The sequence below is a fragment of the Pelmatolapia mariae genome, linkage group LG17 (genome assembly GCF_036321145.2).
Source record: "Pelmatolapia mariae isolate MD_Pm_ZW linkage group LG17, Pm_UMD_F_2, whole genome shotgun sequence".
Lineage (NCBI taxonomy): Eukaryota > Metazoa > Chordata > Actinopteri > Cichliformes > Cichlidae > Pelmatolapia > Pelmatolapia mariae.
The window spans coordinates 30486293-30502439 of NC_086242.1; the positions used below are offsets into that span (position 1 = coordinate 30486293).

At 39.7% G+C, this 16147-nt stretch overlaps 1 protein-coding gene across 2 annotated transcripts in view; it reads right to left on the reverse strand.

The window, feature by feature from the left end:
- The window catches only part of bcar3 (BCAR3 adaptor protein, NSP family member), a 67433-nt gene that overhangs the window by 38324 nt on the left and 12962 nt on the right, over positions 1 to 16147 (reverse strand). Inside the window, exons 1-3 of one of the 2 annotated variants that reach the window (XM_063501149.1) lie at positions 8703 to 8833; positions 952 to 1147; positions 588 to 845 (exon numbers count right to left, since the gene is read on the reverse strand). In XM_063501149.1, the coding sequence (XP_063357219.1) occupies positions 588 to 845; positions 952 to 1139 (446 nt within the window). In that variant the 5' untranslated portion in view covers positions 1140 to 1147; positions 8703 to 8833. Of the gene's footprint in view, positions 1 to 587; positions 846 to 951; positions 1148 to 8702; positions 8834 to 16147 lie in introns of those variants that run through there. The other variant, XM_063501148.1, reaches the window with a different exon arrangement.

Sequence of the window (16147 nt, forward strand, 5' to 3'; positions counted from 1 at the left end):
ACACCCTGACCAACAAAGGTAACCCAACTGCTGGGGGCTACATGAATGCGCCCACAGACGCACATCACATGCACACACAAAGCTGGCTACATCAGATACAGTCTGTTGTAACTCTACACTAGAGATAGAAAGGTGGAGGACATGATGAGGGATGAGGTGTGTGGGTTTGTGTGTGTGTGTGCTCCCTCTGAAGTTGAGCTAATCACTACACCCCCTCAGGGGTCTCTATACAACCTCACTTTTCTCCATCCAACTCCACACTGTCTCACTCTCCAGTCTGAAGAGGAGCAGTGTTTTCTCGAGAGCACTAACAGTCTCTGATCATCAAACAGTGTCAACCTTCAGAATGACAAGACACCCCTGCAACAATCACCTTTTATCATGATAGTACTGAATAAAAGGTGCTTCTTCTGAAAGATGATTTCCCTACACAAACATCTGACAGATATAAAGATAAGCAACAGTCGTACTTACGATAAAGACTATCATTTGCCCAGAATGTGCAAGAATAAACCGCAGAATGAAAATGAAACTATAAACATCCAGAAGCATTATCCACGTTTGTCTGTGTTTGTGAACATGTTTACCTGTAACCATGGAAGTCATCAGCGATATTTTGGACCAGTGAAGAGGTCATGGACTGATGAGGGTACTCAGCAGCCAGTAATGCATTCTCATAAATTAAAGGCTCTGTGTGATTGGTTTTGGGGTCCCAGGTGTAGTTTCCATGTGTGGCGAGGTTGACCCCTCCTCTCTTGCGCCGAGGCAGAGTCCCATGAATGGAGATTGGCTGGTAGGCGGCAGCTGGCTTTTCTGATAGGCTGCCACACTGGCCTGGATGGAGACTGCAGGACAAAAAGCAAACAGTTACTCACAATGGGAAATGTTACTATTGCTGATTTCTAATTATCGACTCAACAGCACTGAGCTTCTGATGGTTACACAGCTTACCCAGGTCTGGAGCTGAGAAGATCCATGGAGGATGTGAGAGAGCCCTGGTGCCTCCTGGAGGAGCAGGTATTATTGCTTGGGGCACCAAGAGGGCTGCTGGGTACTCCAGAGTGGCCTGTGCCTCCTCCCAGGGTGTGGTGTGCTTGAAGAGACCTGGGCAGACTGGCAAAACGCCCCTCTGCCATCATCCTCAACTCTGGAAACAAAACACATACAGACATTTACTGTTAAACAGTAATGACATACACCATGACTTTGGATTACTTAATAGAGGTTAGAGTTCCTGCAAAGATAAAGGAAACTAAGTGTATGAATCAAACAAATTAGCTGTCTTCAGGTGTGTTATAATGAACAGTAATCTCAGCTATACATTTTTGTAACAATGGCTGACATGAAGCACTGACTGAGATGAAATGGCACACACAGCCAGTATAAAGTAGTTGTCTCTCTTTAATGCAGTCACAAAGCCATCATTCTCACTCTCTTTCAAGTGATCATACATACAGAAATACTCACCAGCACTTTCGCTAATGTTTAGTAGATGCAGCAAGTTAATCTGACCTCTGAATAACACCCCATCTCTGTTTAATGGATTTTTCCCTTTTTTTAAAAACAAAAAATTTCATGTGCACACTCTGAAACAAAATCTGTAGCTATACTGTGTCTGAAAATGAAGCCAATAAAATCCACACAAGTTAGCAAATGGATAACAATTTAATACTTCCACTGAAGAGGGGAAGATTAAAGTAAAGTAGATGTGTTTGAGAATTTCGCCGGAGCCAATTTTTATACAATACTTGGATCGGAGCCACGTTTTCCTTTCCCCCACACCAGACTGAAGGCTGACTTCAGCCCTCTGTTAGTGGATATGAGAACAGAATAGAGGTCTGACCCTGTGTGCCTCAGTGTTATGTGATATTTTTAGCAACAGCCTCTGAGTATCAGTATCAGTATAACACTAGGACATTTTCAAAATACTTTGTATTCCAGTAATCTCCTTAAAACCTGATTCATATTCCAGATACTTTAAAAAAAAGGGGAAAAAAAATAACAAAAGAAAAGAGAGCAGCACTGCACCCAACTTTATTTTTGCCCATTAGCTAGATCTTGTGTAATGAACAGACAGACACAGTTATAAATACAGCATGATGAACATGACCGATAGGATGACAGGGAACTAAAACACAGGACAGAGAAATTCCCCTGCTGTGTGATGATGAGTGAACAGCACAGCTTTATCCACTCTGAATCACTCACAGCGCAGCAGTTAGTCATACTGTACAAACTAAAATAACACGGTAGCAGACTGGATTCAACTGACCCTCTCTCTAATCTCAAACCTAAGAATCTGATCTGAACAACTGAGCCCGTGTTTGCTATTGTTAAACAGCCTGATTATGATCAGAGAACACAAGCCGCAGAGTTAATTGTGGGGTCTGGGATTGTAGCAGTCTGGCTAGATGCTGTTAGCCCTGATGAAGAGGCATGAAAACACACTGATTTTAAAGGATGCAGGCAGAAACATTTAAATGTGGGAATAGTTAGAGCCTAATATGTTAACTTAAATCAATTACTTAACTTGCAGATGACTTTAGATTTTATTCAGTCTGTTAAACGTCTTTCAAAATTTCTTTTTCACTGAGTGCAAAGAGTGAGTTAGCTGAAGGAACATAATCAAACTGACCGGTGTTCAACTGACCTGCAGTAACTGCAGAAAAATGCTGCTGGACCACTTTTACATGTGCATGATAATAACAAAAAAGATGATCCGCAACAAACAACAAAAACTAACAGCTCAGATGGAGATCATTTCAGACCATGTGTACAGTACAGAAACGTGCCTCCTAGCAGCAAACCGTCTTACATGTAATACTTTGATAGCAAGCCGAAATGATAAAATGTCTTTGTAGCATTTTTGTTTAGACTTCTGCCAATGCGAACAGAACTAGCGCTTAAAGATATGTGAAAGCATAAATTGGAGCACTTGTTGGAGCAGAATTACAGCCACAGAAGTCAATTGCCCCGCTTTCAGGGCTGTGCTAAAGTATGCTCAATGACTGAGATGATTGATACCCTGTGTGATGTCTCCAAGATTTGTGTTTAGTAGCACTTTTTTGGTCTTTTGGCAAAAATACTCGCATAGTTTCTCATCTACGGCTGTTGTTTGCTGTCATGTTAAATGGCAAACACTAGAGTTAACACCAGCTCAAAGGAGAAGGCTACAAATGAGAGGACACAACTTTTCAGTAGGTTCTTGGAGTTTGGTCACTCCTAAATAAACCAGGACCGCCTTAAACTGGAACTAAATGCTAAAACTTAACTCCAGCAGGGGGTCACTGAGCCACCAGCTTGTAATCATGAATATCAATAAAAATGCAAATAATGGTTTAGAGAAAGGAACAGCTGGCTGGTTCAGGACTCTTCAGTGTACACAGTAAAAGTCCTTCTAAGGCATGCCGGGTCAGAGAGAGTGGATTCCTCTAAAGGGCAGAACGACTACAACAGGAGAACCTATTATACGACCCTTGGGGACGGTCAGCTGTATGTGTATTTGTGTGTGTGTGGCCCTGACCATCTGCCAGACACACACACACACTCTCCTGCAGAGGAGAATTGACTGACTCTCACTGATTGAAAACACAAACACTTAGCACTTACGCCTGTATAGTGGTTCAGTTTAACTAATACATAAATGATTCATTCTGAGAGCTACAGCTACACTCTTGTCCTGTATCATTTGTCTACTCTTTTCCTACCATTTATTTTTTTCTGCATTATTTCACTCTTCTCTCACTGGTCCCTACTCATCCATCTTCCCCCTTTCTCTTGTAGTCTCACGCCCTCCTCCACACAGACATGCCCTCCCTCCCTCCCTCCCTGCCTGTCCATCATGGCAGCTCCCAGACTTGTCCTTCTCCCTTTTCTTTATCCTTTTACCTCTTATAATAATGGACTCGTCTAGTTCCCCACCACTTTTATCTTTGTCCCTGGTTCACCCTCTCTTCTCCACAGCTGTTCAACCAGTAGTCATAACTCTGCAAATGAGTGCAAGTGCTTCCTACACCAAGTCTATTATTTCCCATGTATGGACAGTATACGCTATAGTGGGTCAGAGAGATTTGAAAAGACATCCATGCCAAAGAATTTGTGTTTTATACCAGCAAGTTTTGACTTCACATTAGGGTTGAGTGACACTTGCAAGTGCCTTTTTTTCCATGTACATGTGTGCACGTAGATGTGTGCACGTTAAGTAACGTAAAAACTTCTTAAAATCCGTATCGTAACGGTTAATACTAGCGCTCATAACATAATCCAGAATAATAATTTACAGAAAAACGGTTGTTTTAAATAATGTGCTTTCATACAAACACACAGGAATGAAAATTTCTAGATAATGATAAATTATTCATTCTAAGAGCTGGAGTAAAAAAAAAAAGTTTGCTTATAAATGTATTATTATTTTTTAAATCAAAACTAAAATGAAATGAAAAGCAGTAAGAAAAATCAACATACAGGAAACTTGATGCAGTCTTACCTTCAGAAACAATAAGAAATAACTATGTTTACATATTTCATGTTTACAAATGTACTCATGTTCATATACTAACAGGGCAATGTAGACGGTTACAAAGAGGAAAAACAGTCATAATTTAATAAATTTTCAGTTTTTATTCCTCAGTTTCATTTAATAAATATCCTTCAAAATGCCCAATCATTCCCCTGCAATTGGTGGATCCTTATCCAACAGTCACATTGTTATTGTCTTTAAACTGGTTATAAGATAAGAAAAGATAAGATAACCTTTATTAGTCCCACACGTGGGAAATTTGTTTGAAATTTGTTATGAGGAATATTTTAAGAAGGTATATATGCTATCTTACCTAAATATATGGTAGCGCAAAGCTGAGTACAAGTTAAATTTTTGCTATTACCTCAACCCAGTAAGATTGGGCAGCTAGAAAATTCCAAAATAAATGGTTAAAAGGGAAATTCACACAGTTTCACATGTTCATAAAGGTCTGACAGCCAATAAAAAGTTTTATTCTTTAGCCATGTAACAGACAAAACATCCTCAAGTGAGATTTGGTTTGTCACCAGCACTAGTGAAGGCCTTGGGTTTGGAACAATAACATTTGTGCACAAGACCTTGGGGGGGGACGTGTAGATTAACAGGAAGAGGAAATGGCAGTATAAACATTTAGAAGACAGCAGTTCATTATAAAGAATTACTATCAATAAAACAAATATGCCTTCCTCCTTTTCACAGAGTATCTCTTGAGCTTGCTTTCCATCTGAAGGACACTACTTTTGCAATCGGTTCAATTCAATTTAGTCAAATGTTTTGATGGTGAGCTCTCTCAGCAGCTCTCCAGCCAACCCAACACATCAGCCAGGAGGCAGAAAGCTCTTTGGCTAATCCACTCAAGTACTGGTTTTAAAATATTGGCCTTTTTGGGGAACATCAGGAGTCTTTAAGAGAGTTCCGCGAATCTCTTTTAGTCCTTTGGTACCATGGACAGACGGTTTACAAAACACAAACCGAGCGTCTAGATTAAAAAACACACTCGATGAAATGATTCAAAAAATAAAGTAGGGTTTTAACATTAAGCTTCAGATGCTCCAGAGGTGGTCTGTCATTACACACGAACATACACACAACCGGGAGGACGAGCGCAAACATCAACATGCTTGGGAATGAGGGATTTCCTCTGGCTGGCTTAAAGTGTCTTCCTGCTTTAACATGCACGCAAATACTCATGCGCATGCACACACACACACACACACACACATTAGGAAAACCACCCCTGGCCAGAAGTGAACAATGGGAACAACTGTCACATGACCACTGTGTAGAGCCAGTCTTTGTTAGAGAGAGAGAGAGAGAGAGAGGAGTCCTACTGCGCTCTTCAGTGCGTGGGCTCACCAGTGTGTGTGTGAGAGAGTGTGTGTGTGTGTGAGATGTGTTTAACATATTAATGAGGCTCTTATTAAATCCCACAGCAGTAGCTGCCATTTCATACTTCTAAACCTTTGTGCATATCTCTCACTCTCAGACAGTCACACCTAACTTCCCCTCAGCATGTGCACTCATTTTGTTCATTTACGCATCAGTGTTAACTGTACAGTCACTGTACACCACACTGTCAGACAGTTGCACGAAGTGTCAGCTGAGTAGGTGACGAATGGAGCTTTTAGATTTTCACTTCAGTAAAAGATGCAGAGTGAAGAACTGTCAGGAAGAACCTGCAACCTTAAATCTGAAACCAAGTATTTCAAATGATGTTTGAACTACAAAGATTGCACTGCATTGTGGGATGCACTTCTGACATCTTCTCATGTGTAAACAATTTAATTAAAAAGCTGATATATTTAATTATTTGTTAAATTGATCAAATTAAAGGCTATATATGCCTGAAGCATTGGTTAGTGTTATCACTGTTATCTTATTGTTATTTCACAACTAAAGCTATGTTACTTACAAGGAAGCACGAATAGTGCAAGCCAGGCTGTATAACAAATTCTGGCTTGTCTCCAAAAGGAAAATCACCAGGACAGTGATTGGTTTCATTTACTCAAGCTTTTGTTCAGAAAACAGGCAGAACAAAAACAGGAAACAGGTTAAGTAAGGTAGCACATACCCACTACGTTAACTACATGTGGGCTCAAAAGGATCCCAAATGGATCAATATGAAGCAGGAAAAAAAACTGCTAAATATGTTACTCTAAATGTAAATTAATTGGTACTTACATACTTAATTTGATCACCCAAACCGCTTCTTACAACAAGGCCCAATTACCCATTTACACACACATTCATACAAGGGCTTGTTTCTGTGTCCAAGTGTTTCACACCTAGCATTCACACTCCAATGGTTGTATCGGAGCAACTCGATGTTCAGTGTCTTGCCAAAAAGCCAGTGATCAAACCACCAAGATGATCTCCTCTACCTCCTGAAGCACAGCCACCCAACACTTCTTCACATAAATGACTAAATCAGTGTTTGACATTTTGGGTAACAGACCCATTTGCCTTCTCTCTGACAGTTCGATGGCAAGACTGATACCGCTTCAAGCCTTTTCATACTTGTCTGTACAACAATAAGGAAAGGTTAGCGCTAGAGGATAATGATGTGAGCTTAGCATAAGGATGAGGGGTACCTATAACACCATTTCAAATCTTGTAAAGCTTGTAGCTTTTTAAAAATTTCATTAAACATCATGTAATGTGCATAGTAGAAAGGTACCACTGTTCTGTTTTTGTCCATATTTCCACGGCATCTCTCTTACTGCTTTAATAAAGAAAAATTGCAGGTTCTGAGTTTAATTCAAAAATACTCAGCCTCTTTGACACAATCCACATCACTGATGTTGAAGATGCTGTGTCTAGCCCAGATGCTTCAAAGTTCCTTAAAATATACTGCTGGATGGATAAATCTGGATCGTACTGTCTGTACTTGTCACATGTTTGTGTGTCAAGTCTTCTGGGCATCGGATGACAGCGTTAGAGGAAAATGTACAATATTTTCTTCAGATTTAAAGTACCACATATTGGTGATGACCAAGTAATGCAGCAATGTACTTAAATAAAGACCATAAATATCTGTTTTTTCCCCTTTTCCAGCTATGCAGGCACTCTGTCTTTGCAAAGATCAGTAGGTTGTATAGTGCTGATGGCTACTGGAATACCAAACAACTGACACCACAGGGAATCCAAGTAACACAACACTACACATACAATACTGACCCTGGAAACACACAACCGTCACAAATCTGTGCTCCTTGCATCTGACACAGACACATTTTAGCATTAATTAAAGGCTGAATCTCATTGGTTTACTCCAACTCCACTGAGAAGTTCAGACATGACACTGACTAATGTCTGAAACAACCTGCTGCATGCATGTGTTCCCCCCCCCCCCCATCAACACCACACAGACACACATGCCTAACTCTGTCATCATTTAGTTGGTGGCTTGCTGTTTAAAGATGTGATCTCATAACTGAGAGGTCAGAATTTCAGCCTCGACCTGTCAAAGTGATCGTGAGCAAAACAGCGAAGCGCTGTCTGATAAGAGCTTTTAATTTACAGTTTTGTTTTAAACTCACAAATCTTTTAAGTCATATGTCACAAACACATATTCATCATCTTTGTATTTAGCAACAACTAATTTTAGGTGTTGTAAATGGTTAAGCAACGCCATCTCTGATAAGCAGCCAGATTTTTGAGTCATTTATCACATCGAGTCAGAATAAGCAAATCCTTAAGTGAGCAAGCCTAACAAGAAAAAGAAAATGATGAAAGAAATGCCGTTGGTCTTATCTTTCATATTTCGTGTAATTATTTCCTGCTGGGTTTTCCACAGCTAACACCACCAATCCCAGCAACCGCAGTTACACCCAGCGCCTTGGGATGGCAACTTATTGCTCAAAAAAAAATCTCAGAGTAAATCTTACTCACTTGGAGCTGTAAACAAGCAAACCAAGAGGGATGGACGGACAAACAGCTGTGAGATGAAGGGAAAGCACAGCGGCGTAGGGAGATAAACAGCAGCCAGAGAAAGAAAGTAACAAGTAGAAAAACAGACAAACGGGGGGGAAAAAAATTGCATTCAGAAGACGATCATAAAGATAGCTGCCTCAGCTCCGTCTCCTCTGCTGTCAACTTCCCCACACACACACACACACACACACACACACATTCCTACACCCCACTGCATGCAAGTGCGCTCCTACAAACCTCTCATTCCTACCTGCAAGTGTGAGCTCCTCCTCAGTGTGTGATCGCTGCTCTTTTCTCTCACTTCACAAACTTATTGACTTTCATAATTTGAATGACTGACTAGCTAAAAATTGCTGACCGGCTTCTTTGGATGGGCAACAACAAGTAGCGCAGCATTGTCACAAACTCTGCCCTCCTCCTCCTCTCTTTGGGGAGTGATTTGTGAGCTCTCAGCCCCGCCTTTCATGCACTTCTGTGTTTGGGAGGAGTTTTCTTTCTCTTTTAGCAGAGTTGTCTTCTACCCCCCAGCACAGAAGAAAACTCCCACATACCCTCCTTTCCTCCATCTCCCCCTCCTCCGTATTGCCTTTACAGCCTCATATTTCAGGCTCTCAACCTTTTTGTTTGGTACCTCTGACACCAACACCACCAACTAGTCTGGTACTTAAAGAAGATTTAGAGGTGACCTAATGTTGCTATTTGCAGAGAGGCTGAAAAATGTGGTCTTGGCATGAATGTTGCACGTTTGAGCAACCTAAGGCGCTCTCAAGCCTCATGGAGTTTAAGCACTTGACTCGGTGTCAGCTGAAACATAAATCAGTAGAGTTTAGAGTCTACTTTGGTGCATTCTTTTAACAGGAATGCTGGTGAGAATGATTCAATTTCATCTGTGAAAGAGATGAAGCAAGAAGAAGAGCTCTCCTTGTGTCATTACATCAGGTATGAGCTCATTTTTAGCCCGTGTTGTTTGAATGTGTGCGCGGCTCTGCTCGCCAGCCCTCAGGACAACACTCTCCTGTCTTTGTACTCCTGTTCCTCTGTATTGTCTAGAGGTGATAACACACAGACACGTGCACACATGCATGTTTATGTGTGAGTGTGTGCGTTTCCTGTCAGACAATACAATAAGCCATCCTGCTGTGGTGAAAGCCAGGATGATCAGATGACCCACATTAGACACACACGCAAAAATGCTACACACATGCATGTGTTTTGATCTCAAGTTGTTCACACTACATTTGTCAAAACTGAGGAACCTGAATATTGTTTTTAATTTCTCTTTTACCTGCAGTTCAGACGTTTTAGGTATTCATTAATGTTCCAACATTTGGGAACGCAACATTATCGCTCAGCAGGAAGAAAGGCAGTAACTTTCAGTTTGTACTTTTATAAGAAGTTGCGCCTGACTTTTCAGGTTTGAAATAAAAACGAGGACACGTACAGAAATTTCAGGTACTACATCTTCTGGTTTGATTTCTAAGTGATTTAAATAATTTGTTCCTGTCTGTGTCTGATCATGCCTACTAGTAAAAATTGATCATAAACCATAAGAATGATAAACAAAACAATGAACATTTTTACATTTAGCTCTGTGACTCCTTTACTATGAGTAAAGGTCTCTATAAAGGGATCAAGTGATTTCTATAACCTGGGGAAGGGGCTATAGAGAAACTGAAAGACCAAGCCAATTTATGTTTGCATTTTATCCTCTAGTTTGGTTTTGCCTGTTAGCAGTATCTGCAGTCAGGCAGCACAAGTAGTTAAAGATTTACATTTCTTAACAAAAACACCACAAATATTGAGTAAATCTGGTCACTAACAAATTATCTCTTTAAATTAAAAAAAAGAAAAGAAAAGAAACTTACTTCTTGGCCTCTTCTTGACGATGAACAGAGAGCACACTGTGAATGTTAGAGGCCAAAGCCTAGAAGCTGCTCCTGGACTCCAGCCTGGGTGGAGTGCTATTTGGAAGTAAAAGCTAAATCCATCTGAAGCAGATTTTGTTTTAAAGTGCCTTTTCACAAAGGCATGTAAAAATTCTTGGCATGTTATACGCGAGGGTGGCATTTCCAGAAAGCAGCACGGTGAGTCAGAAGTATAATCTGTCATCATCTCCTGAATCACCTGAGCTTCCCAAAATGTGAGGGCCTGGAGTGAGGAGCAGAAGCATTATCCTTCCAAACTGACTGGCACATGTCTTTGTGATGAAAACGCAACCTAAGCCCACACAGAGGTGCATCTATAGTTTACGGTAAATGAGTATGTGGCAATAATGAAATGGGGGAAAAAAGAGTCACAAGTCTTGTAAACTTTGATGAGGTAAAGTTGTTTTACCAATTTGAAACACCACAACATACTTGGAGTTTGGGGCTGAAATGTCACTCTAAAGCAAAACCGATTAAATTAGCACTACAATGTCTACAAAGTACCAGTGATTTCCTGCTGTTTGAAGTTTGATTGAATTTGCTGTTTCTTCTTGTTTTTGATTGCTTAAATATTAGGAAGCGTGCAACATCAAAGCTTTATCTTTTAGAAAAGTGGAGAAAAAACTGTTTACATAACTGCATTTTTTTTAAAAATGTTTGGAGATTACCACACCTTAATAGCCATTTCCTGCATTTCCTGTTGGTGTTAGTCCTTAGCCCAAACTCTCCTTTGACACATGGACACTAAGGTAGCACACTGGAACAAAGCCTTGCTGGCACTTTGAGGTTGGCACTGTTTTTCCACCCATACACATCAGGGTGCAAGTAAACCATTAAGTAGATGGGCTTGGCGTCACTCCCAACTGAAGCTGCTTCCTGCAAAGAACAGGATCTGCTATTACAAGTTTATTACAGTCACTTCCCTCATTCTGTGGTATTCCTCTTGCTTCTCACTAAGAAGCTCTGAAGTAAAGAACAATCAAGCATAGATTTCAACCTTTGTTCCATTTTTACTTTTCTCTCCATCAGCTCCTTATTCCTGTACTCCTTGCTGCTCCTTTATTTTTCTTATAGCTCTGTTTACAGATGCTTGTCTTTCCATGTGTGTATTTCTGATCAGTAAACATTTCTCTGTTAATGCCACTCCTCATTCCTCCGTTGCAGCCTCAGGGTCTTAAAAAAAAGAAAAGAAAAGAAAAGGCAGGTCTTTGGCTGAAGAATCAGTTCAGGTAGAAATAAATCTGCTGGTTTCTGACTTATGCAGTCATGGTTTCTGTGGAACAGCTACGTCAGAATGAGATAAAAGCATTAATTACAGCAGCTTATGTGCAAATGTGTTCCATAAAATTTGCTACGTGCAATCTTTAGTAATTTATTGAATGTGTTCATAGAAAAGGACCAAATACGGTGTTATTCACATTGTCCTAGTTAGAATGACATTGATCTATGATTCATTCAATCATAATAAAACACACCTGACTCAAAAGATGAACCAGCATACAACTTAAAGAACTCATTTTAAATTGCATATAGGGCCATCTTTATGTACTGTGTTACGTGCAGGCTATCACAAAAGAAAAAACAAACAAACAAATAAAACAAATCCTTTAGTTGAAGCTACAAAAATGCCAAAGAGTGTCTGACAGAAATAAAATAGTCTTTTTATACCATAAGGTGATTCCCAATCAGCTATTAGATGAAACCTTGGTGTATGGTGTACAGTGTATCCTTAAAAAATCTTAGCAAACTGGACAAGTGGTTGACAAAAGGAGAAGTGACAGACCTAAAAACTATTTATCTGAACATCATGTCCTTAAGAAACAGGAAATAATCCAGCAAAGATCTGACACAGGACCTGAGTGATGCATGTGCTCTTTCTATTCCCCTGCTACTCACCTCATCAGAAATGGTCTCAGTGGAAGGGTGGCTGTCAAGAAGCCATTATTGAGGAAGGGAAATGGAGAGAAAAGGCTGAGGTATGCCAAATTACACAAGAACTGGACAGAAACTCAGTTTCAACAGCCCTTATGCAGTGATGGATCCACATTTAAAATGTTTAGTTCAAATCGTCATGAACATACACAGAGGAGGGAGCCAACACCCAAAGAGGAACTTTGAAATGCCCTTCAAGAAGCCTGGAGAACTATTCCTGAAGAGTAAATACAGAAATTAGGAGAAAGCTTGCCTAAGAGAGTTCGGGCAGAGTTGAATAAAGATTTTCATACCAAACACTGATCTAGTGCAATTCAAAAAAAGTTTGCAGAATAAATCCTAGCTCTCCTCGCAAAATATAAAGAAATGGAGAGTGGCTCTGTTCTTCAGAAAAGGACAAAAACAGTCATTTGTTAAGATGGTTAAAATAGTGAATGTTTAATTTCACAGGACCTCGAGCAGTTTTCATAACGTGACACTGACATGGAAGCATATAGCAGCAGTGTTGGACAGATTCCAGAAGTACATAAGGAACATTTCAAAGTTTACTTTTTCTCCAAGAATTCGACCATTTGGATAAATCTGGGAGCTAGATATTCCCTGTTTTGACATTTGTGAGATAAGAGCAGAATTGTTGACAGCTGAGTTTGTGTTACTGACACATGCAGACAGAAACAGGAAGATGTTTATAGTACACTTAGTATTAACTGAAGGTCATGTTGATGAGTCTATCACCTTCACAAGCGAGATTAACCAGCCTGAAGCCGGCACCGAGAATGATCTAATATTTAGTACGAAGAATGTCTGTGAGGTAAACTCAGTGCACACATCTTATGTTTTTACATAAACTGTATGTGATGTGCACTGAGAATCTGCAGGTCTCCACTGCGAACTGCACCAGATTCTATTTAAAAAGACTTGATTTGGTTCTTGTTCAGCTCTCTGCTGTTAGTAACAAAGTCACATTTTCTTCCAAATTGTAAATTGACGTCAAGTCTCATTAAGTCACATTCATGCTGTCCCTTCCTCTCTCTCTTTGTGATCAAATACAAAAAGCAGCAGCAAACAAAGTGAAATCTCATTTACGCTAACATTACATGTCTGTCTAGAACTACGTCTCTTACCATGACGATGTTACTTTGATGCACACCAGCTGCATACGTCGCTGTCCAAACTAACCCCTGAAGCATCAATACTCCCTTCAGCAGCCTCCCAAAACAAGACAGTGTCTGCAACACAACTAAAGCTGCTTAAAAATGCACAGAGGAACATGACAAATAGTCCAAGACAAGTAGTCCTGACAGGAGTGAACAGCAAGGTGAGGCTCACGAAAAAACAGCCTGATCCAGAGGACGTAATAGATCTACTGTCAGACACTGCTGCATCAACAGTCACATTTCACATATTTGGTTGTAGTGTTTACAGTACAGCCTCTACTTTTGTTGCTGCTTATTTGGCAAGTAGTGACCAGGTAGGGCGAGGAAGCTCAAAGATGGTGACTCATTATATAAAACCATCCATGCAGCTAGGTACACATTGAGCGTGTTCAAGTGCATCACCTTGAAAATATTTAGCACATGACTGGAATTTGAACTTGAAAGATGAAAAGAGCACACACAGTCCTGTTACTTTCAGAGTACAGCACTGATTCGATAAACCTAAGTGCTGTAAACCACAGTCCTGAAAGGAATATAAAAAGTATTCATTAATATGTGCTTATGTACACCTTAATGCTTCCCCCGCTGATGCTGATAACACAGTATTATCACATAATGCTAATAAATGTGGTTATAAACTGAAATTAAAACTATATGCAAAGAAAAAAAACAAACTCTCAAACAACTACCAAGCTAAGGTATTTAAACATGGAATTTTAACACAGCATACACAGAATATCCTCAATGACACAAACAGCTATAACAAACAGTGCCTCAAAATAAAATCCCTCAAATATGTGAGGCATGAGCATGCATGTGGGGGTTTTACTGATGCCTTCTAGTTCACCCTCTAAATGTTCTAATTAGAACATCTCTTCTTCTCCACTGCTTTTTAATACCTGCTGTTAAGGAAAGTACCTGCTGCACACATGCCTGTGGGTGGGTGCACACACACACACCAATAAAAAGTAATATGATGAAATGAATATATGCCTGAATGCAGTCTGTGAGTTCACGTTTTATTCTTAAGAAAAAAAAATTACGTATCTTTGTTGGGACCAGAAATTGGAATGTTACTATACCAACTAACAGCCCTTATGAGGACAAAATGCCCGTGCCCACGAATTTAAAGGCATTTTTGAGACCCAAAATGTGGTTTTAGTGTCAAGGTTACAGTTAGGTTACGGTCAGGTTTAGCCTAAGGGTTAGAGTAAGCGGCTAAGGAAAGCACTATGTCAATTAGATGTCCCACTAAGATATGAAAACACAGTGTGTGTGTGTGTCTGTGTACGTACGAGAGATGCTATTAGCTGAACAAAACTGGACTCTGTGATAATGATAAGCTTGGCAGCCTGCCAGGCAGACAGATAATACCACAGTAGTTGGTGACTGAGTGATTACCACCAGAGGCCATTTCATCTCAGCAACAGTCGTCAGCCTGTAGGCCAGGTCTCCAATAGTGGTCACGCAGTGATCCCAGGAATGTGAAAATAAATGTTTTTATAAGGGGTGAGCTGTAATGATAGGTAAACTACTCATTATATGCCTCGTCTACATATCTGGCATCAGTGCTCCAGTTTCACCCACAGGTAATGACAACTTGTCAATGAATAAAATAAAATAATAATAATAATAATAATAATAAAAAAAGTGTTTCCACTATTTGTAAATATAAGTCATGAAATCTACCAATGATAGTTATAATTCATATAATGAGGTAAGGAATACTAGAATATGTTTAAATTAAAACAAAGTTCACAGCTTTCCCTTCAGTATTTTGTTTTCTTTCATTGCAATTTAACTTTTAAAAATGTATTTATTTGTAATTCAGTGATCCTGAGCATTTTGTGGCTTATAATATTTTTGGAAAAACGAATGATGACAAAAAGGAAATATCCTTATTATTAGTGTTATTATTATTCATGCACATGGTGAGAGGTACTGTTTTGTTGTTGCTTATTAGTCATATTGTATGTCCTGTTTGTTTGTAAGTACACATAAATTCAGGTACAGACGTTTTGGTAAATCACTGATTTGTACATGAATTTTTCATACGCATGAATTATACACAGATTTGTGCCCACGCGCTGTTAGTGAATGAGGCCCATTGTTTCAGTCTTGTGGTTCATTTTGAAAACCTATATGATGCTGCCATGTTTCTTTTAGAAAGAAGAGGTTTTCTGATGGACACACTTTCAAACAAGCCATACTTTTTCAGTCTTTTTCCAACTGTGCCATCATGAACTTTAACATGTTAACTGAGGCCTCACAGTCTGAGATGTTGCTCTTGGGTTTTTTGCAGTTTCTCTGAGCATTTCATGTTTTGACCAGAACATTGTGTTAACACACAGCTATATGGTCCAGACCAGCAAACTACCAAAACCTCTGCCTTTATAAGGATGGTCACGGCAACTGGCTGCTAGATTCCCTCTTAATTCCTGTGGAAGCACATTTCACAGGACTGTACAGAGTCCAGTTTCAGGTTACTTTCTCTGTACCCGTTTGTAGATTTGGTCTGCAGTTAGTAGGTCATCCATCCTCATTCATGCACATTTTCAAAATAAACCCAGGCAACACAACAGATATGCATAATAAAAACTTAGTGAAAAATGAAAAAGAAATACGTTACTGCTAAATGACCAGCAGTAAAACCAAACTTCCACAAAACCTAAATTATGCCA